The 23,037-nt window shown below is 37.8% G+C and overlaps 1 protein-coding gene across 2 annotated transcripts; it reads left to right on the forward strand.

Annotated features, from left to right (window-relative positions):
- The first annotated feature begins 678 nt into the window (after positions 1-678).
- Positions 679-22,495, forward strand: LOC135587578 (serine/threonine protein phosphatase 2A regulatory subunit B''beta-like). Of its 2 annotated transcripts, none has more exons than XM_065079154.1 (13): positions 679-1,317; positions 3,342-3,593; positions 3,692-3,797; positions 3,871-3,970; positions 8,074-8,179; positions 8,369-8,459; positions 10,677-10,818; positions 11,700-11,847; positions 11,973-12,082; positions 13,353-13,509; positions 13,581-13,706; positions 13,789-13,975; positions 22,138-22,495. In XM_065079154.1, the coding sequence occupies exons 1-12, from the start codon at positions 1,168-1,170 to the stop codon at positions 13,927-13,929; spliced, it is 1,629 nt and encodes a 542-aa protein (XP_064935226.1). In that variant the 5' UTR covers positions 679-1,167; the 3' UTR covers positions 13,930-13,975; positions 22,138-22,495. The 2 variants fall into 2 exon arrangements, with proteins under 2 accessions (XP_064935226.1, XP_064935225.1); XM_065079153.1 differs by lacking the exon at positions 22,138-22,495 and adding an exon at positions 21,115-21,667.
- The last annotated feature ends 542 nt before the right edge of the window (positions 22,496-23,037 follow it).

A 23,037-nucleotide genomic window follows, 5' to 3' on the forward strand; every position in this document is an offset into this window, starting at 1 on the left:
AACACTACTCCGTCTAAGGAGGGAGGGCTTTTGTGGGATCTGAATTAGCATTCAAGTTGGACAATACATCTTCTTATTTAACACTATCTATTTTTAAAGAAATGAAAAAATTAAAATATATATCGACGTGACAATATTCTGTCCTGTCCTATCATTGGCGTGCCCAAGGGGACGCGTATCGAGCGCGAGGTGGACGGATGAGAGGGAATACGGCATTGTTAACATGATGCTCGTCGATGATGCGCGCCTGTTGAGATCCGTGCGAAAACTTGATGGACGACGGTGATGCGCCATGGACGTCTAAAGCGTCGAGGAAGCTCCGTCTCTCTCCGTACGGCGCCGTGTCGGTCGGGCTGAGCCGGTCCTGAAACCTTTGAAGGACGGGGTGGCATGTGGAAATGGGACACCATGTGTCGTGTCAGCGAATACATCACCCGCGAATGGGTCAGGGTGATTCAGTCGTCACTGAATCGGACGGCTCAGCCCGACAATCGTCGTGTCAGCCACCACATCACTCGGGCTCATGGCGTGGGCCATGGATCAGTTGGTACATCGAGCCCATGAAAGATTCTTCTTGCCATCAGATTCCACATGAATCGAACGGCTCAGATCAATAATATCAATCAACCGAACTGTATTATCATATTATTATCATGGCTTAATACGCGATCATCACACCACTCTCTCTCTCTCTCTCTCTCTCAGCGTTTCGAGGTCATCGAGGGCGGCGAGCACTCCGATCCTTGTTACCCATAAAAAAGAAACCCTCGTATTTTTCTCCGATTTGGATCAGCCACATCCTCCCGAGCGACCGATTGCGGGCCCGATCTCGCTTCATGATGCCCCGAAGCCGGGTAAGAGGAGGATCCCGCTTGGCCGAGTCGATCTGAGGCTTGTCCGGGCTTTCCAGCTTCCAATCTTGGGTTTGTTGGATCGATTCGAGGGCTTGTTGGGGGGTTCCGAGGCTTGGATGCTTGGATTCGAATGGGGAAGCAAAGGGAGGGAGAGGATCGATTGGTAGTGCTAGGGTTTGTTCATCTTGATTCTTGAATTCAAAGATTTGGTTTTGGAATCTTTTTGTGAGAAGGACTTGGAGATCTAAGGTTTCTTGGGTTCTTTTTGCCGGTTGTTCTCCTCGTTTTATGTAAGAGAGAGGGTTTGGTTGGAATGGGTACGGATACGGTGAGGGATATGGCGTCGCTTGACCCGGAGCTGCTGCAGCTTCCGGAGGTGTCTCATTTAGCTCTAAAGGCGAAACCTAAAATAGCTGAAGAGTTGTACTTCCAGTGGCTTTCGTTTCCAGAAACGGGAAAATTGGTACGTGTTCCTTAATTTATCTGCTTTGTGGCAGTCAGTGAAATGGTGGAGCATGCATTGTTGAGTAGCATCATATCTGTTGTTGTTCTAGATGACACCTTTGCTATAACCATCATGAGCCATCTATTCAGGATGGATGTGTCAGTACTGAGCATGGATTGAATTTTCTCCTTGTTTCATGATTGGTGTCATGTACGATTTGGAGTATGATTTTGAAAATAATTCTTTTCTTTCTCTGCAGTGTGAAATGAACACATATATTATTTTCCTTTGGAATAAATGTATATTCTTTGTTAAATTTCTCGAAGGAATCTTTAAGCTGCAACTTCCTGTAGATGCTCAATTGCTAAAACGACCCAGAGTTCTTGATGAGAAATGCATATGATTTTCATAGCACTATGATAGTTTAATTCACTTAAACACACAATGACTTGAATGCGTGGATTTAGTTTGACCAATTGACTGTTTGAAAAAAATCTTGTAATGGGTTAATGCCTCAGATGGTCTCTCACTATGACTGAACTTTCAAATCGGTCATTGTAGAGGTTTCGGTGCATATCAGTCCTTGGATGTAGCATAATTCTCCATGTTAGTCCCTCCTCCATGATGGCTGTTGACATTGCTTATGCTGCCTTCTGTCCTCAAATTAAAATATTTTTATACTATTTGGTATCTTGGTCATCATAAATATGTTTAGGATCCAATCATGGATTTTATATATATGATCCATGAACTTATATTTTTGTTTTTTAGAAATTTTTCCTTTTTTTTATTCTTTACATTTCTCCTCTTCTTTTTCTTTTTTTCCTATCTTTCTCTTATCTTCTTTTTTCTTCTCTGTTCTTTTTTCTCTTCTCTTTTCTTTTCATGTTTTCATGTGGGTATATGCATCCAGAAGTTTACTCCTGCCCTCCGTCTCTCTCTCTCTCTCTCTCTCTCTCTCTCAGCTCTTGAGCTTCTGAGCACATATGCAATGACATGCACTAGCGACTGCAGTAGTAGTGAGCAGTGGGATAGGGGCAATACACACCAGTGTTCTACTCCTCTTACTCCTCTCCCTCTTCTCCTTCATCTGTGGTGTCCCAAAACTTAGTCTGTGAAAAAATCTTGGATCTGAAGATACCCTTGGAAAGGATGATGTGTGATTTGAGTCACATGATTCAAAGGTTTGTCCATTCGTTTTAGATTTGTCCAATCATACGGCCTGGATAGAGATGTTGATTTTTGGCCGAAATTGTGTGATCGCAATCATGGATTGGCATATCCTAACAACATTGCCTTCTATCTCTGTAGTGAAGTGAAAAAATATTTTGTAAAAAAGGAGAATCTTTTCTACTCATCAAGTTAGATGGGGTCAATCCTGTACACTTTTTTTTTTTGTTAACTGAAGGCTTTTCCAAATACCTTCTTTTTTTGTGCATGACATGCTAGGTGTATTGTGTTTGCCCCAGAGACTTAGATTTGAATAATAGTTAATAATTAAACCCATCATATTTTAGTTTTTTTCTTCATGATGGCTGCCATTTGAGGCAAGATGTTGTTCAGGATTCTTAAAACCTTTCTTTTGACATTTTACTTTTGGTACGAATTTGTGGTAAAAATGGCTTTTCTGTTGGTTGTTTTACTTTGTATTATGTATTGGTACTCCTTCACTTTAAACATGGCAAGAAGGTTTACTTTTAATAAATAAGCATTTGATTTATTGTAAATTTCACATTTATAATTTTGCATCATACATTTATATTTGAAAAAGGAAACAAGAGCTGCTTCTAGCATACTTCACATGCACCAAGGGCCTCTAGAGCAATTTTTCTTCTTTTTATATACAACAATGTAAATTTTTCACTTTGTTTATTAATGTCTTTCTTTTTAGCACCTAGAGTTTGTTATTTGTGCATTACAACCTACCTTAAAACCTTACAATTCAGAGATTGCCCTAAATTATGTTTATTCAATTATGGGATGCCCTATGGCCCCTACCAATGTGCCAGATAAGTGTCTCATCTGTTAGCTTTTGGTTTCAGGTTAAGTCGTTGATCGAAGATGCAAAATCTGGTTCACCATTGAATGCTGTTGGCAGCTCTAGTACTTCGGGTGCTGCTGCTGCTACTAATTCATTGCCTTCCATGTTTCCTGCTGGCAGTGCACCTCCTCTCTCACCTAGAAGCACTACTGGATCTCCCCGCTTTATGAAACGTAGTTCGGGAGCTGGGCCTTCACCCTTTGGTTCTCCACTAAAATTAGTCAGTGAACCTGTCAAAGAAGTTATACCTCAGGTATCTAACTGCTGACTAGATTTATGTGATATGCAGGCTAAAACATATTTTCTAGGTGGCTAAGGAGTTTCTTATTTAACTGATTGGTACCATCACAGTTCTACTTCCAAAATGGACGTCCACCTCCAAAAGCACTGAAGGAACAGTGCTTGTCTAGAATTGATCATCTTTTCTTCGGCAACATGGACGGAGTACAAATCCAAGGCAATGCATTTAACTTAGCTAATGCTCATAATTGGTCTCGATCATTTAATGATCATTACTCTTTCCTTCTCAGAATTCAAAACCGTTACAAAAGAAATTTGCAAGCTGCCATCATTTCTTTCCAGTTCCCTTTTCAGAAAGATCGATGTTGAATGTACTGGAATAGTGACAAGGTGTGTAAGACCTCATAAAATGAAGGCTGCAAACCATTGCTGTTTTATGCTTTGCTGTTAGGTGTTCCTTCAGTTCTCCCATTTTATTGCTCAAACATGTTTTGTTTATATAGTTGTGTAATTTATATAATTTTAATTTTTTATTCTTTAAAATTCAAGATAAAACTGCTAGTGGTCCATTGATTTGCAACCTGGGCTTGTCCTTTTTCTTCTCAACTGTCTCTAAGATTTATTATATTTGGTGTTGCACATTAGTTGTAGCAACCAACAAGTTGCATGAGTAGAGTAGTATTACCCATTAGAGTAGTATTATATTTGGTCTCTACTGTTGATCTCAGTGTGACTAATCACATATCCTCGTTAAGTGGAGCTATTGTGGGATCATTATCTCCATTGCCGACAAATATGTTATTTGAATATTTTTAGTACCCAAGCCTGTGAAAAATTTGAATGAATTGATGATAAGTTGCTGTCTAGTATGGATAGTAGTTCAGGCTGCATGCAAGGCTAATTCACGGCCGTTGAATAAAGGTGATTTTGTAAACATGTGTTCTTGAAATTTTAAGTCAGCTAGAACTTGCCCTCTCTTGTGAGAAATTTGAATGAATTGATGATACATTGCCATCTAGTATGGATAGTTGTTCAGGCTGCATATAAGCTTAATTAATGGATGGTTTGGATGGTGAACTAAGGTAATTTTGTAAACACATGTTCTTGAAACTTTTGAGTCAGCTATAACTTGCCATCTTGTACATTTGCAGTATATACGCCCTTTTAGGCCATTTATTTGATTAATGAACCATCTTCAGATTGCAAATATTTTGTTTGTACATCTGGCAGTAGTGGAACATCACATGCATGACAATAAATAGCGATTTATGGATTTTGCTTTCTCTGCAGCAGAATAGAAACATTTATATGTTGAAGAGAGAATTGAGTGAAGACAGGAAAAGAAAAGACGATAAGAGACAGAGAAATAAAGTGGGGTTATTAGGGGATATCTAGGCCTATGCACAAGTGGATTTCGTCTTTCTGATAAACAGATTTTAGATCTCTGTAGCCATGATATATCTTGACATTTTCTTGAACATTTATATTTGCTACCTATCATTGAACTCTTCTATGAGGCTTGGCCCCATATAATGCTTTTTCTGTGGCTTGGTTGTTAAGGGCGTAAATCACTGCTCCTATAGACAGTATGGTTGCAAGTCTTGATTTGATCCATAAAATTGACATGATGTGACCTGAAAATTTGCAGGATCGTTGGACATTATGGGTCTGGAATATAATGGATTTATATGATTGTTCTAATTAATATGGTTATTTTATCTAGTATATTAACCTGAGTGACCTGAATTGAACCATTAGCAATCAGGTTAAATGTATAACTCTGCCATTTTCGGTTTTACCATGTTGATAGTCTTTTTAGTTAATCTATATAAAATAATTTAATGATGTCATTAATAGGTTGATTGTTTTTAAGGGATCGGATTCAAAAAAAATTGTGTATATAGATCAGATTGTACCTAAGTAGGATAGTGTGTCATCCTTGACCTTGTATGCTTTTTTTTTTTTTTTGAGTTATATGGGTCTAGTTTTGGTCTAAGATTTTTGTACAGATATCAAACAAGTTTCTTTCAGTTGGAGGCAGTGGTTTAAAAGGTGCTAGACGCCAAGGTCCAAAAACGACCGAGGCGCTAGAGGCTCGCCGAGCGAAACGAGGCGTTAAAATATAAAAAATATAAAATATAATTAATAAATATAATTGTTTAAATAAAAATATGATATTAAATTAAAAAAATCTTACAGAATTACAATATCACAGTAAAAATATCTCAAAATTCAAAACAATAACAATAATTTCAAATAAATAAAAATTAGCAGTATTAAAATCAAAAAATATATTATTAATCTAATAAATAAAAAAATATTGTTACTAGTATATAGTTACCAGTATATTATTAACAGTATACTATCGAGTCGATGTGAGAAGAGGGAGTAAGAGTAATAGTAGCGATGAGTAGCGGCAGTGACAGTAGTAGCGGGAGCGACGATAGTGACGAGTAGCGATAGCAGCGGCGAGCAGTGGTAGTGGCAACGGTAGTAGGGGCGCAGTGTAAGAGTAAGACTGAGGCTACTGACTGAGAGAAGCAGTAGCGGTAGTAGTGAGTAGCGGCAATAGGAGCGGGAGTGGCAAACAGCGATAGTGGCAGCGGCAACAGCGACGACGAGCAGTGATAGCAATGGCAAGTAGCGACAATGGTAGCGGTAGCGGAGAGCAATGACAGCGAAGAGAGGCAACGACAACAGAGAGGAAATGTCAGCCGCAGAATCGCGAGCAGGGTTAGGGTTGGGGAAGTCGCGAGAGGGATGCTGGGAGGTTGATATCGATGCTTTAGTTGGTTCGATTGAACCAACTAAAGCATCGAAGACCGAACCATACGTAAAACACTAATACAGTCGCTTGGTTTAACTCGGGTGCTCGCCCGAAGCGCTCGACTCCTAGGCTCGAGCAAGCGCCCAGGCGGCGCCTCTTTGAATCGAGGTGCTTGGACATGAAACAAGGCGCTTGGGCCTCTCCTCGCCTCGCCCGAGTGCCTAGGTGAGTGCCCGAGCACCTGTTGAAATCGCTGGTTGGAGGGTTTTATCTTATTATACACATCTCAGCTTGACATGAATTCTATCTGACACATGTTGTCACCACTCTGTCACGAACGGTCGTCGCGCACCCGCAACAACTCCGTTCAACGAACCGTTCGTTACTCTCATCTACATGTACAACTACTTGGCAGCCTGTTTTGCCTTGGTTTTGAGTCATTTTGCTTGTAAAATTGCAAGTTTGAACAAGTTGCAGCGCTACAAAGCGATCGCTCACCGAACCGAGCAAAACAGCCCAAAACAACTCCGTTTTCGTGTGCCGCGGGCTGTTTTCTGCAGCCCGCCTCCGCTCACCAAAATGTCAGCCATCTCAACCCCTTTGAACCCCCCGGGTGGCACAGGGCTCGATGGGGCTTCGGTATAGTGTCGGGCGTTGAACAACCTTTCGCAAGTTCGCACGTTACCTTGACGGGAACTTGTTGTCGTGCCCGGCACCCGGTGAGCGGCTGTTTGTGGACTTGCAGCCGTTCGTTCAACCCTCTAAAGTCCTTGTTTTCCCCCTCTCCCTCTTTTCTCTTGTGCACGCAAGGTGCTCGCTGAATTGCTTGTAAAGCTTCCCCTCTTTTCGCGAGATGTCGGGACTTGTCCGTCGCTCGTTCGTTCGAACTAATCAACTTTCTCTTTTACAGGTCTTTCGGGACTTACGAGAGGTTGCAAGTGGGCTGATCTTTGTGGAGCAATGTCGCAAGGGCGAAGCGCGACTTAGGCAACGCAAGTTAAGTTCGCATCTTTGCCGCAAGGGTGCCTCGCGACTTAGGCAACGCAAGCTAAGTTCGCGTCTTGGCCACAAGGGTGTCTCACGCCTTAAGCAATTCCAGCTAAGGCCGTGACAACGCGTAGATATAGTTCCTTCACTTGCAAGGATGAGACAACTATCTCGGACCTTTTGAGACCTTATGAGTCTCAGGCACTAGGCAGATTTCTTGGTTGTTATAGGTTTTCGGTGATTATTTTGGGAGCAAGGGACAGCAATTGTCATTGACATGGTATGTATGCATGTGTGGTTATAGGTACATACACCAGTTAACTTAGTGTGTGATATGTGGGATATGGGACTTTGTTGGTTCTTGGTTTCAGATCAAGTTGCCCTTTGAAGCTTGTACTAAAGTTGCTTAATGCTGTTTATGACATTATGCAATATATGTTTTTTTTTTTTTTTTTTTTTTTTTTTTCTGTTTTGGGGCTAGTCAGTGTTTAAGTCAATTAGTATAATGCATACCGAGGACACAGTCAATGATGCAGTCATCACTTATGTAAATTAGTTTATATGACTGGGCCCAACTACCCTTTTTAATTGTAGTTTTTTAATTTTGTTCTCACTCATGTACATTATCTCAGTTTCAGGAGATTTATGAAAAATTAAGTTATTTGCTTTTTTATTATCTTATTGGAGGCATTCTTCACACTCAACTTTGATTGACTGGTCATGTTGGATACTATGTTAGGGATGCATTTGTTGAATATTGGATCAATAGCAACATGATGACAAAGGATATAGCTACGCAGATATTTACAATTTTGAAGCAAGCAGATCGCAAGTACCTTACTCAGGTTTGCTTCCTTTGTTTTCTTGCAGCACTTAAAAACGCAGTTGTTCATACAGTTATTATAATGACATAAGCATAAGTTCAATGGTATAATAATTATGGAAGTGTGTTGTTTTTGCAAGTACTGATGTTTATACTTCATTCTTCCTGAATTTTGTATTAATGTTCTTGTATTCATTCTGGATTTCTGTAGGAGGACTTCAAACCTGTCCTGCGAGAACTCCTGGCAACCCATCCAGGTTTGGAGTTCCTACAGGGGACTCCTGAGTTTCAGGAAAGATATGGTGGGTTTTTACTTGTGAATGATGTTACTATGGAAGTTGGAACAGCTGATCTAAAAGTGGACTTGTTTATTATTATTTGCATTGTTGTGTAGTTATCTGATATCATTTACTTTGTAAATAAAGAAATTTAAAAGACTTTGTGAGTACCATTTATAATGACAGATCTTCTCTCAATTCATACTTCGAAAGTACATGTTCTTGTCAATTGTAATAGAATAATATCATTCATCTGCCCATATTTCTTTCTGCTTAAATATGCCTGCTCTATGATGTTTAAATTGTGTACATAAATTTATGTAATACTTCCTACATGTTCCAATCATCTAAGGACTATCTAGCATGATTGGACTATCTTCCAATCATCAAAAGGCCCTTCCTATAAATAATGCTTGTATCGTTCACCGATGCATGCCTTAACTGCTTGTCTCTTGATAATGTAGGATGAGCTCTGACCTTTTTATTGGAAATAAAGGAAGGGAACAAGTGAGGAAGGAATTGAAAATAATATTATGAAAAGAAAGAGAGAACTATTTTCAAGGAGAGAACTTTTAGAATAAGGGTCTCATGTCTTGCACATGGACGATGGAATCATTCCATTGGAAAAAGATATGTGGCCTCACATAATGTGAAAAGAATAAAACTTTCATCATCTATTACAATCTTTTTGGCCCGTTTTATAGACCTTAAGTATGAGAATAAAATTAAAAATTCATAAAATGAGGAAGAATATAATAACATCTCATAAAATAAAGCATATCATTCACTATAACTTTCCTTCTGCGAAGAAGATAAAATTTCAGATTTAATTTAGAGAATAGTTTTCCTTTTGATAGTATATCTCTTTGATATATTTCCATCTTTCTGTAAACTTAAATCAATAAGAAACTTCCTTTTGCAGATGAAATGTACCTTCCTCTCTTTTTTCTTCTTTAAGATCTTCAATCAAACTTATGATTGTTTCCCTTGCTTTTGTTTTACTTTCTCTTTTTCTTCATCTTGGATAATCATGGTAACAGGTATAGGATTCTAGCAGATGCTATGTGGTAACTTATGAAAGTTGCAAAAGATACCTTAAAACTAATAAAAAAAGTATTCAAATAGGAAGTAATTAAGATTATCCTGCATCACCTGAGTGTTTCATAGAAGGTCCATCACCTAAGAGTTGACCTCAAGAATCATATGTATCTTTTATTATGTTTGTTTTCATTGCCATTTGCGAAATCCATGTGATGCAAGAAAACAAAAACGACTAATTTATAAAAGGGTAAATGTTCTGTTCTTTGCGGAAAGGACAAAAGCCAACCATTGGTGAAATTTTTCTTAATTGAAACAGAAGAAGAACTACAGAAGAACTCAAGCATTTGGATTTTGATAAACTAGTTTGTTGTTGTCATTTTTTTCTTTATTTTTCTCTCACCAATTGTTACTGCTATCTTCTTTCTTTGCTGCTTCCTTTCCATTTAATCACCTGTATTTGTTGCATTTAACAATTGGCATGATGCTTTAGTTTATGAATCAAACTGTGGTTTCTTGATTATTTAGATGTCAATGAATAAAAATATATATCTCGATTGTAGATTTATCTCCTCACTAAAATTATCTTTTATAAGTAATCAACTTGTTCTTCCACTAAACTACTTCATTAAGGTAGGCACCTAAGCCTTACACTTGGGCTTCAGAAGACTTTGGCGTTCGGTGCTTCACTTGTTCCTAGAGTATTCAGTAGCTTTTTCTTATATTCTTTATGTACCCTATAGTTGACACTAGCAAGAAAAATGACTAGCTTGTTCTAGTCACATGGAATTCTTGATTATTCCCTGTTGTCAGGTTTCTGAAACTTCAAGACATGAAAAGTGAGTGAAAAAGAGAGAGGTGTTAGGAAGGGAGATGGTGACTCATTCTACTTTCTCTACACCACCTTTGGTGGCGCATTCTGCTTTATAATTCTCATTACATCTTGTAATTATCATGTTTGTCAAGCACACATTCTTTCATATCATGGTTCAATTATTTTACACTCTTATATAATTTTGTTGATGATTCCTTGTGATTTGTGATGCATCTTCAAGGTTAATTTACAAACAGTTGTTTTCATCTAATGCTAAATGTTCCAAGACATATTAGAAAAGGACATCATATCTCGACTTTCAAGATTTCTGAATGTCATTTTAGCATTTTTGTCTCTCTAATACATTTGATCTCGAACTTTCTTCCCAGCTGAAACTGTCATATACAGAATTTTCTACTACATGAATAGATCTGGAAATGGTCAAATTACCCTCAGAGAGCTGAAACGTGGAGATTTGATTGCTGCAATGCAGCATGCAGACGAAGAGGAAGACATCAATAAAGTTTTGAGGTGACATAATGTTGATGTGCTTTTTATATGTCTTATAGGTTTATTGATATGATTTGTGGAAGTTTGTGTCAGATATGCTTGAAGCCTTGAACTATATTTACTGTTTCAATTTCTATATGGGCATAGTATGTTATGTTGTCTGTTGCAAGTGACTATGTCTGTTCTTCCTTTGTTTTTATAAGTGTCTCTCCAAATGAAAAATGTGACGTTAATGGAATCTGGTGGCCTACCATCTGTATAAAGACTACTCTCATTGACTAGGGTTTGTCCAATATAGTGGTGCTTATGGAGAACCTCCTTGCCCTATTGGTGCATACCAAGGCTTAAAAATTTCTTAAAACTTTCAGCTGAAACAATCATTCTTTTAGAGAAAGATCAGTTTTCAACCTTTACAGATATGAATACTGCTGGATTTGGTGATCAGGAATTTCATTAGTTTCAGCATTTTTGACAAGAATAGACAATTCACGAGAGAGGTCATTGCTGTGGTTACAACTGATGAACTGAATGCTAAAAGCCTTATAGGTTTCTGTTGAACCGGAGGCTTTGGTGTAGGTCAACTTAAGCCCAAATCACTCTTTTAATTTATTTTTCTGACTTATGTTTCACATATCTGCATTTGATGATAATTGCTAGTTGACTATGATTTTTCTCATGCATTCAGTTGAGTTTTAGCTCATGAGGACTATTATGGTTGATATGATTTTGGATACCATACACCAATCTGATTGTTTTATTGCTTATCTTGGTAAATAGTGGTGCCAATTGTGAATCATTTATATTTAGTAATAACAGTTGTTTTACAGATTCCTACTTTGTGTTAGTAATTACGATTTTCACAGTGGAGAAAAGCATGGTCCGAATGTTGCTTGTTCCTGCAGGTACTTCTCATACGAGCACTTCTATGTGATATACTGCAAGTTTTGGGAGCTCGATACAGATCATGATTTCTTAATCGATAAAGAGAACCTTATCAGATATGGAAATCATTCATTGACCTACAGGATTGTTGAGAGGATCTTTTCACAGGTTTGCTTTTCCTTTTTGGGGTTTTGGAATACTAAGATAGTATGCAATAATCAAGAGTTGTATATGTGATCATTGTATTGTTAGATTTCGTTCATGTTGCTTAGGGTGTCCTAATTGTCATCTAGGTACCCAGGAAATTTAAGAGCAAGGCTGATGGTAAAATGGGCTATGAAGATTTTGTGTATTTTATACTATCAGAGGAGGATAAGTCAGCTGAGCCTAGCCTGGAGTATTGGTAATAGCTGAATCCTCTAAATACATGATCTTTATGAAGATGTCAATTGATTGGACGTAATTTTTCTCTTTTGATTTTCTTTTATTTGAAGATCTTTTGCATGACATTGGATTTAGGTAATATTTGTAGGTCTTTTCATCATCATGATTGTTGATATCATGTTCTAACAATTTAACAGTATAGATACTACTGATTGTTCACCATTCCAATCCCATCCTTGGTGGGATCATATAGGATTACAAAATAAAAAAATGCTATGGATTATAAAGCACCATAAGTCATAAGATAGAACTTCTATGCACATATCAATCGTTTATATTGTGATAGTTGGTAAAATTTTCTAACCTTCTAGTGATATTTGCCTAATGAGCTTCTTTAATATACATGATTTTGATATAACATATACTAAATGGGAAATCTACTTCTCTTTTTATGTCTTACATTTGTAAGCTGCCACTTTGGCTATCTGATTTCTCCTTGAAGAAATCATTCCCTGGTTAGGAGATGATTACTGATAGCTGTTTCATTTAAACATCCTTTTTGAAGTATTATTTTTATTCTGGCAGCAAGAAACATCCCACAATAAAATAGCCGACCAAAACAAATATGTTTTCTCTTCATTTCTGAATATCATTTTTTTTTTGTTTTGTTTTATTCCAAAATGACAGTTATCTATATTCAAAGGAAGAGTTACTGCATACTTATTCATGATATCCAAAATTCGTGCAAATATCTGTCCATTTATTAGATAATATTATATGATCCCATTTGTCCTCATTATGTTAATGTCACCTAATTTAGTACTTAGCTGTGGACATTCATTCAGTCTGCATACTTTGTATCGGCACTTCTGCACATTTATATTTCTTGACTTGTACTATTTTTGTATGGTGTTTTTGCTTGATTTTAGTTATATACCAACACAATAGTCCTGTTATTAAAATTTTGCCCAAGCAAATTCTTGCATATGCATCTGACTGCATGCAGTCTTAGGTGTGTTTATGTGGTACCTGCCAACCATTGAATGTTGCATTCTTAGTTGAGTTCTCTACATGTTTTTGGATGATTCTATTCTCTTTCTGCTCTCTCTCCTATACAATTCATGGTGGTTTGGTTCCAAACAGTAACTTGCATTACTCCACCTCTATTGTTGCTCCATGCAAATGATGAAATAGAAAATTTTTAATTTAAAATGATTTTATTGTTTTGATCCTTCATTTTATTTTATTTTCCAGTTTTAATTAATATTCATCATTAACTGATTTTCCAGGTTCAAGTGTATAGATTTGGATGGTAATGGAATTATAACCGCCAACGAAATGCAGTTTTTCTATGAGGAGCAGTTGCATCGAATGGAATGTATGGCGCAGGAGCCTGTACTCTTTGAGGACATTTTGTGCCAGATGATTGATATGATTGGACCAGAGGTGACCTAGTTTCCTGATATTTAGGCTAGCATAAGATTGAGAACTGAAAATTGACAATTTCTTCCTTACAGAATGAGAGCTACTTTACACTGCGTGACCTGAAAGGTGGCAAGCTTTCAGGAAATATTTTTAATATCCTTTTCAACCTCAACAAATTCATGGCATTTGAAACTCGTGATCCTTTTCTAATTCGGCAGGTAAGTGGATCACTCTGTATTTAGTCATGGACTATGAACTTCATAGCCAAACGGTAACCTGTGCCTGTAATTGGTTATTCAGGAACGGGAAAATCCAACTTTGACAGAGTGGGATCGTTTTGCACATAGAGAGTATATTAGGCTGTCTATGGAGGAAGATGGTGAAGATGCTTCCAATGGAAGCGGAGACATCTGGGATGAATCACTTGAGGCTCCCTTTTAAAGATAATCCAGGGTCACTATTAAAAAAAACAAAAAAATTAATCTAGGTCAGCAGCTCTCTCATATCTCAATCTTTCACTTTTTTGGTTGCAATGATATTCTTTTCTTAGCTGTTTTTATTTTGCGTGATTCATCTCTCATTCTAAAAATGCATTGGTTTCCCCATTTCTAGTTTCTTGCAGAAAGAAACAAATACTATTAATTCTTCTTTGCATGAAGTCAACTATAATAGCCATTTTATTACTAAGATAGCACTTGATGCAGTATGTAAAACTGATTATGAACTTGGAATTGTTCATATACCTACTTGTATAACATATTGTTGCATAGTTAAGGCTTTGCATCACTTCAAAAGGTTAGAGATGCAAAATAAATCTATGTTAGATTTTATTAGATTAGATGACTTAAGCTATCATCTAATTGATGGGATAAAAAGAGAACTTTGTATACAAACAAATACAAGCAGGTTGTAACACGTAGTGAAATTAAACAGAAATCACAATCAAATATGATATTAAGATTTACGTTGAAAACCCCTTCAACATGAAGGGTAAAAATCATGGGACAAGCCAGAGAAAATCAATTATAAGAATAATGAATATACAAATCTTAGAGTTTCTTGTCCAAAATCCAAATGACAATCACAAGAGAATAACTGAGATACAGGGATTACTTCACTGTGCACAATATCCAAAATCTCCCCAAGTGATCATAGTAAGAATCCATTATAAATATGATCTAACCTGAGATGAGAATGCTACCTGGATGATTGAAAACAGTTTCTACATTGTCCTTGTCTTTTTTCCTTTTTTTTCTTCTCTTGTTTTTCTACCCTCAACTGCTCTTGTTGCTTCTCCCTTTTTCACAGTCATTGCTGCCCCTTTTTTCTTCTCTAGCCGCCACACCTCTTGGTTAAAAGAGTTAGAGTTTAGGTTAAAAGAGAAAGGGTTTTAATAGCTATGGGCTATGGGATATGGGTTATTAAAGCTCACTATGGGCTGAACTAATGGGTCATGAGCCCAACAACCTCCCCCTTCAGCCCATAAGGGAGGTTGTCCCATAACTCCTCAATATGAAGCCATGTCGACCAGCTGTCGGCATATATCTTGCCTTTCTTTCGATAAGGTCTCTGTCAATATATCTGTTTCGTTATCATTTGTGTGAATTTTCTGAAGTTGTAACTGGTTCTCTTCAAGTATATTTTAAATCCAGTGGTACCTTTGACCAATGATTTAAAAAGGTGCTCGGGCACTCGCCTAGGCGCTCGGGCGAGGCGAGGCGAGGCCCGAGCGCCTTGCTAATCTCCCAGGCGGTGCGCTTCAAACAGGCGCCGCCTGGGCGCTCGCCCGAGCCCAGGCGCTGGGCGCTTCGGGCGAGCGCCTGGGTTAACTAAGGCGACCGAACCAGGATTTTAGGTATGGTTCGGTCTTGGTTCGGTCTATGATGGTTAGTTGGTTCAATCGAACCAACTAAAACTGATATAAGTGACAACCAAACCCTAACCCTCGTCGCTGCCGATCCCGATCTCGCTGTTCGCCACTGTCGCTGCTCGCAAACGCTACCGCTGTCGCCGCTTGCGCCTCCCGCTGCTCGCCGCTCCTACTCCTCCTGCTTCCGCTCCCACTCATGCTCCCGCTGCCGTTGCTCGCCGTTGTCGCTGCTCGCAAACGCTGCCGCTGTTGCCGCTCCCGCTCCTGCTCACCGTTGTCGCTACTCGCAAACGTTGCCGCTGTCGCCGCTCGTTGCTCCCGCTGTCGCCGCTCGCCGCTGCCGCTTCCTCTTTTCTCAGTCAGCAGGCTTATCACCCCTTTACACTTCCTTTTTACGGTATACGTATACTGTATACTGTTAATATTATTAAGTTTATTTGAAATGATTAATTTTCAATACTGTTAATAGATTAATAATATATTATTTTGATTTTAATACTGTTAATTTTTATTTATTTGAAACTTTTTATTAATGTGATATTGTGATTTTGTATCTTAAATTTTTTTAAATTTAATAGTATATTTTTATTTAAAATTTTAAATAATTATATTTATTAATTATATTATATATTTTTATATTTTAGTGCCTCGCTTCGCTCGGGCGAGCGCCTAGCGTCTCGAGCGTTTTTGGACCTTGGCACCTAGCGCTTTTTAAATCACTGCCTTTGACTTGGAATAAAAAATTGGGTTCTTACACAAATGGATGGCGCTATAGCTATATCACAATACACCACATGATTTTCTTGTTTCAGCCTCAATTCTTGTAAGAATTCTTTCATCTACAACATTTATTTGTAAACCTCTGTAGCAGCGATATATTTTGCCTCTGTGGTGGAGAGAGCAATGCATCTTTGCAATCTGGATTGTCATGACATAGCTCCCCCTGCAAAAGTAAGTACAAAACTTGATATGGACTTCCTTATATTAATATCTCTTGCCATATCTACATTTGTGTAACCTGTTAACACGAGTGGTTCACCTCCAAAGCTTAAACAAACTTTAGAGCTCCCTCTGAGATATCTAAAGATCCATTTCGCTGCTGCCTAATGCTCTTTGCCTGGATTTGCAAAAAATCTGCTAGCAACACCCACAGCATATGTGATGTCCGACCTCGTACATACCATCGCGTACATTAAACTTCCAATTGCTGAAGCATAAGGAATATTTTGCATTTTCTCCTCATCACTTGACGGACTCTGCTTTAAACACAACTTGAAGTGACTTGAAAGGGGAGAACCAACTGGCTTTGCATTGCTCATACTAAGCCTTTCCAATACCTTTTCGATGCATTTCTCTTGTGACAGCCAAATCTTCTTGCTTTTTCTATCACGGGAAATCTACATACCTAATATTTGCTTTGCTAGCCTCATGTCCTTCATTGCAAAGTACTCACTCAGTTCCTTTTTCAACTTGTCAATTTTAGACATATCTTTCCCAAGGATAAGCATATTATCAACATAAAGTAAGAGAATAATAAAATCCTCACCAAACAATTTGATGTATAGACAATGATCTAAGGTTGTTCTTTTGTATCCATTTTCAGTCATAAATAATTCAAACTTTCTGTACCACTGTCTTGGAGCGTGCTTCAACCCATACAAGCTCTTCCTCAACTTGCAAACAAAATTTTCTTTACCTTTAACTTTGAAGCATTCTGGCTGCTCCATATAAATTTCCTCCTCCAAATCACCATGAAGGAAAGCTGTCTTCACATCTAACCGCTCAACTTCCAAGTTCAAGAGCAGCGATACTAAGAGTAACACGAATAGAAGATATTTTAACAATAGGAGAAAAAATCTCTTCAAAGTCAATACCTTTCTTTTGACTCAAAGTTTTTCACAACCAATCTAGCTTTGTACTTTGGTTGAGAACAATGTTCTCGAGTCTTCAACTTGAAAACTCACTTGTTCTTCATGGCCTTCATTTCCTTTGGTAATTGCATCAAATTATATGTGGTTCTTTTGTAGAGCATCCATCTCTTCCCGCATAGCAACTAATCACTTTTTTTTCTGTTTACTTTCAACTGCCTCGTGGTAACTCTCTGGTTCATTTGCATCAGTAAGCATCACATAAGATCTTCTCAATTGAGGTTCTATGGGAAGTTGCTCCCCAACTTCTTCTTGCTCAACTTGTCCTACAGGTAGATCAACATCGGACTCCACCATCTTCTTGCACATCTCCCTCATCACCTTGATATATTAGAGGAGTAATTGGGTCACAATCTATTAATCCTTCAAAGTCTTGGCTGGTGTCTCCTTCAAATCCTCCAAGGTTTGATCCTTAAAGAAGATCATGTCTCTTCTTCTAAACACCTTTTGTTTTTCTGTATCCCAAAGTCTATAACCAAATTGATCATATGAGTAGCCAAGAAAAATATATTCTTTTTGTCTTACCATCTAGCTTGGGCCTCTTAATGTCTCGAACGTGTGCAAATGCACGACAGCCAAACACTCTCAAATGCCTACAGGAAACATCTTTCCCTGACCATAATGCTCTGCAACATCACCATCTAAGGTTATATAGGGTGATAAGTTGATCACGTCAACTGCAATTCTCAAAGCCTCATCACAAAACTTTTTGGGTAGCTTGGCCTGTAAAAGCATACATCTGATCTTTTTCATGATGGTGTGGTTCATCCTTTCTGCAATTGCATTATGCTGAGGTGTACCAAGGACTATCATCTCATATTGGATGTCATGTGATATACAATAATCATCAAACAATCTTATGTACTCACCACCATTATTTGATCTTATGCATTTCAATTGTTTTTCTGTCTCCCTTTTAAACTCTAGCATGAAACTCTTTGAAAATATTAATAACTTGATCTTTGGTTTTCATAGCATAGGTCCAAACTTTCATTGAAAAATCATTTATAAAAGTGATAAAATAAAGTGCACCACTGATACTAGGAACATTAACAGATCCACTAGGAGTTTTTATCCTTAAATGACCAATATATATATGTATAAACACGGTCTAAGGCATGCATTTTTCTAGACAAAGAAAGACCAGCAAATGAAACTCTGTGTTGTTTACCAGCCAAACAATCAATACAAGGGTTTAGACGTGTACCTCTGAAGTCTAGCAATACCTCTCTCTTGGAAAGAACTTTCAGTCTCTTCTCGCTCATGTGTCCCAGGCGCCAATGTCATAACTCCATGCTGAAGTCTTTTTCTGTGGCATTTAGTTGCTCACCACAAGCTTTGACTTGCAATCTGTACAAAGTATGACATTTCTTCCCACTAGCCATAATAAGAGAGCCCTTACTGAGCTTCCATTGCGCTCTGTAAAATTTGTTATCCAAGTTTTCATCATCTAGCCTTTCAACTGAAATTAAATTCAACTTCAAGCCAACCACATGCCTCACATCCTTAAGCACTAACTTGCAACCAAGGTTGGTCTTTATGTAGATATCACTCATCCCGATAATGTTTGTCATACCATAGTTACTCATATTTATAACACCAAAATTTTCAGACTTGTAGGTAGCAAAGAGTAGCATGATAAGAAGCACCTGTATCAATCACCCATTCGAGATCCTGACACACAAGAAAAAATATCATTAGAAGTAAACAAAATCAAATAATTACCACCTTACACTGTAGCTGTGGTATTATTTTTTAACTCTGTAGGCTCCACTTCTTTTTCTTTTTTCTTACTCTTCTTAGGTTGTTTGTATTGATTCTTGTAATGTCTTTTCTCACCACAATTGTAACAAACAATTTCTTGTTCTTGACTTGCTTTTACCCATGCGTGATTCGCTTCTATCCTTAGATTTTGACATTCCTCTATTATCTGAGATAAGTGCTTGTGAATCAATCTGAGGTGTTGCTGAATTCTTTCTTCTCAACTCCTCATTCAACAAACTATTTGTTACTTGGCTCATAGTGACAACACCATCAGGTGTAGAATTACTAAGGGAAACCGCTAGTGTCTCCTAACTTTTTGGCAATGAACTGAGAAGTAACAATACCTGTAACTCATCATCAAGAGATATTTTCATAGAGATGATAACTGGTTAGTGATACTTTGCATTTCATTTAAATATTCAGCAATAGAAGCGCCATCTTTATATTTTAGGTTCACAAGTTTTCTGATCAAGAAAATTCTGTTGTCAATCGTTTTTCGTTAATAGAGACCTTTCAACTTTTTTCAAATAGAGTATATAAAACTTTCAGGAGAAACATGATGAAATACATTGTTATTGAGCCACGAATAAACCCAACTGTTTTTCGGTCTAACCTCTTCCACTCATCATTTGTCATAGTTGTGGCCTTTGCATTATCCTCTTGCAAAGGTCCATATAAATCTTTGCAATGCAAGAGATCTTACATTCTTGGTTTTCATATCATCCAATTGTTTCCGATTAAGCTAATCATGCGAGAAACACTACCCGTCTCCATGTTCGAATACAAAATTAAATGCCACCAAAACCTTGCTCTGATACCAGTTGATAGGATAAAAAGAGAATTTTGTATACGAACAAATACAAGTAGGTCGTAACACATAGCGGAATTAAATGAAAATCACAATCAAATAGGACACCAAGATTTACGTAGAAAACCCCTCCAACATGAAAAGTACAAACCACGGGGCAAGCCAGAGAAAATCCACTATAAGAATAATGAATATACAAATCTTAGAGTCTCTTGCCCAAAACCTAAGCAACAATCACAAGAGAATAATTGGGATACAAGGATTATGTCACTATGCACAATATCTAAAATCTCCCCAAATGATCACAGCAAAAATCCACTATAAATCTGATCTAACCTGAGATGGGAATATTGCCTAAATGATTGAGAATAGCCTCTCCATTATCTTTGTTTACCCTAGCCGCCACACCTCTTGGTTAAAAGAGTTAGGGTTTAGGTCAAAAGAGAAACGGTTTTAATCATGGTATGCAATTTCGAATGGTACCACCCGGTACGGGCGATATATACCAGTCCGACGGCATATCGGTACGCGAACCGCCCGCTACCGGACAGACCGTGCTACAGTGCTACAATAAGAGGAAATCGCTCGATAAACCCTAGTGTACCGTTCGGTACGTCCTGGTGTACCACTCGATACGTTGGTACCGTACCGTACCGAGCCAACCTCGAAACGCCGGTACGGTACAGTATTACATGCCTTGGTTTTAATAGCTATGGGCTATGGATTATTAAAACTCACTATGGGCTGAACTAATGAGCTAAGTGCCCAACACTAATATATGTATTATTAATATACCATATGATTTATCTATGTATAATTAATACTTTTATGTGTTTGAGAAATACTTTTAAAGTAGATGATATCTCCGGTCATCTACAATAAATGCAGTAAAAATTTTTATGTATAGTTTCACATCTTAATCTTTTAAAGTGAAAGATTTTTTTTATATACATTGACATTGTTTTGGATTTTGTTTGGCTCGGAAGAACATGCTGATACAGAAGTTATAAATGCTTAAGCATATGTGATTGTACATAAAACAATGTCCACAAAAGAATGTTACAGACCCCTTCAGTAAATGCTTAGGTAACTAGTTATTTTGTCAAAATCTAATTTATATAAATATATGTATCATCAACTAATGTTGTTCTTTCATATAATGCATGTTGGCATTTAATTTTCTTCAGTATAAATTCAGCCATTTTTTCTTAATATCATTGCATCTTTGGTTTGAGCTGGTCCTTTTTTTTACTTAGGTGCCTGTTAAGGATCTAATATTCTCGATGCTTCCCATAAGATGTCATAGGAGCAGCCGTATAGCTTGCATCAGACACTCTTCTGGTGAAAATTGGCAGGAGTGTGTGCCCTAGTGGATGCTTCTACAATTTCATCAGAAAGATTTATCTCCAAATGTATGTTTTCATGATATTGAAAGTTTTGCTTGAAAGGCAAGTGAAAGCTAGGTGGCATTCTGCAGTGCGTTGTCAATCCAGTACTGCCTAGAAGGCAATACTTTTGTTTGTCTTTAAGATAAAAAATCCAATTTTCCTGGCCCGGAACTAACCGAATTGTTGATCACATCATCGTAGATGGAACCAACTTATAGTTGATTTCCTTTATCTGTGTCCTTCCTCCAATTTCTTCTATTCCAACAGTCTTTTGGACTACAGAAGCAATTATATTTTTAGTTGTCTCCTTGCATGTGTTTTTTTTGTCCCACTGATGGTATGTCTTATTCGGTATAATTCATGTAACATGTTCATTTGACTTTCTATTTATAATCATGAAAAGACCAAACATATTGATTTATTCTCTCTTTACATATTTGTGGATGAACATGTTGGCTGAAAGATTTATGTAGTTCCGGCTGATAAGATCGTGTTTGATTGGCTAACCCTGTGGGTCCAGTAGTAGTAGGATCTCACCACTCCTAACATGGAGGACTCGAGTCAAACATGCATCAGTCTGTGTGATGTGTTTATTTTGGTAAGGATGGCTATGGCCAATGCATAGCTCTTGCAACATAGCTGATTAATAGATACAATACTCTTTGTCGTGGAAACTAAATTGCATCTGAAGCAATGAACTACAATTTCCTAAAATTTCAATCTGCTCTATTGGTGATTTTTTTTTTTCTGTTCTGCATATAGTAGCGGACAAAGTTGCATAGCTTATGGTTAGATGATGCTTTGCTAACATCTGTTGAGGATGAGCATTTAGACTATGGAGTGATTTGAAGTCCGCATGCACATCATTATTCTTGGAGAGTTTTTATGCAGGGAAAATTCTGATGGACGGAAATTCTGGCATGCCGTAGACAAGACCGAAGCCTTTTTTTGTATGAAGTTGGGGAGAATAGCATATTCTCAGTCATACTATCAGAACAAGATTTTACATAAACACATGGAAGGTACAAATTTGATCTGTGCCCTAACTTTGCTTCGTTCAATTATTTTTGCTGAGGCTGCATCGAAATTTCATTCAGACCTAACAGACCAGTGTGCCGCACATTATCGTTTAGTTTCCATGCTTGTGATCTGTATGCTGAGGCTTCTTGATTCTCATAAAGATGTCGTTATCAACTTGAGTTCTAATCCTTCATGCTGGGCATTTTGCTTCCGGTTGACATTTATTACATCTACTCCTTGTTCGAGTTGCAATATTATTATGACAACGAGTCTTCTTCTTTTTTAGCTAAAAAAGAAAGCCTGCTTCAGAGCTTGGATGTTCTTGTAACAATAAATATCTCCCGTGAATCCCGAGAGCATCCATGCACATTTTGTTTCTTTCTCTTTCTCGAGCCAAGTATCTCCATCATTTTGTCAAGCTTTAGGGTTTGGAATACCTCATTATCCGTCGCAGTCAATGGGTATGTTGTGTATACTCTTGTCGTGGTGCCGAAGATGAACTTTCATCCAATCCCTTCTTGATTGATTGCCTATAATAGTTGTGGGGTGGGATTTCCACTGCAGCAGCAGTCCGTTTTGAAGCCAGACCTTGTTTTTGTTGGTGGGGGAGTTGGGGGGAGCACTTAGTTCTCAGTGGGTATAGGCTGAAGTATATATATCACGTTTGATCCAAGCTTTGCTGCACTGCAAATTTGGAATCACGTTTGATTCAAGGCATTTAGGACACTAGTAATCTCATAATTTGTGGACTTTGAAAGAACCCTCGTATGA

This window comes from Musa acuminata, chromosome BXJ1-8, assembly GCF_036884655.1.
Source record: "Musa acuminata AAA Group cultivar baxijiao chromosome BXJ1-8, Cavendish_Baxijiao_AAA, whole genome shotgun sequence".
Classification (NCBI taxonomy): domain Eukaryota; kingdom Viridiplantae; phylum Streptophyta; class Magnoliopsida; order Zingiberales; family Musaceae; genus Musa; species Musa acuminata.

Coding starts and splice junctions, on each gene's coding strand:
- LOC135587578 (XM_065079154.1), top strand. CDS start 1,168: ATGGGTACGGATACGGTGAGGGATATGGCGTCGCTTGACCCGGAGCTG. Junction 11,848..11,972: donor TTGAGAGGATCTTTTCACAG/GTTTGCTTTTCC, acceptor ATTGTCATCTAG/GTACCCAGGAAATTTAAGAG. Junction 13,510..13,580: donor TTGATATGATTGGACCAGAG/GTGACCTAGTTT, acceptor TCTTCCTTACAG/AATGAGAGCTACTTTACACT.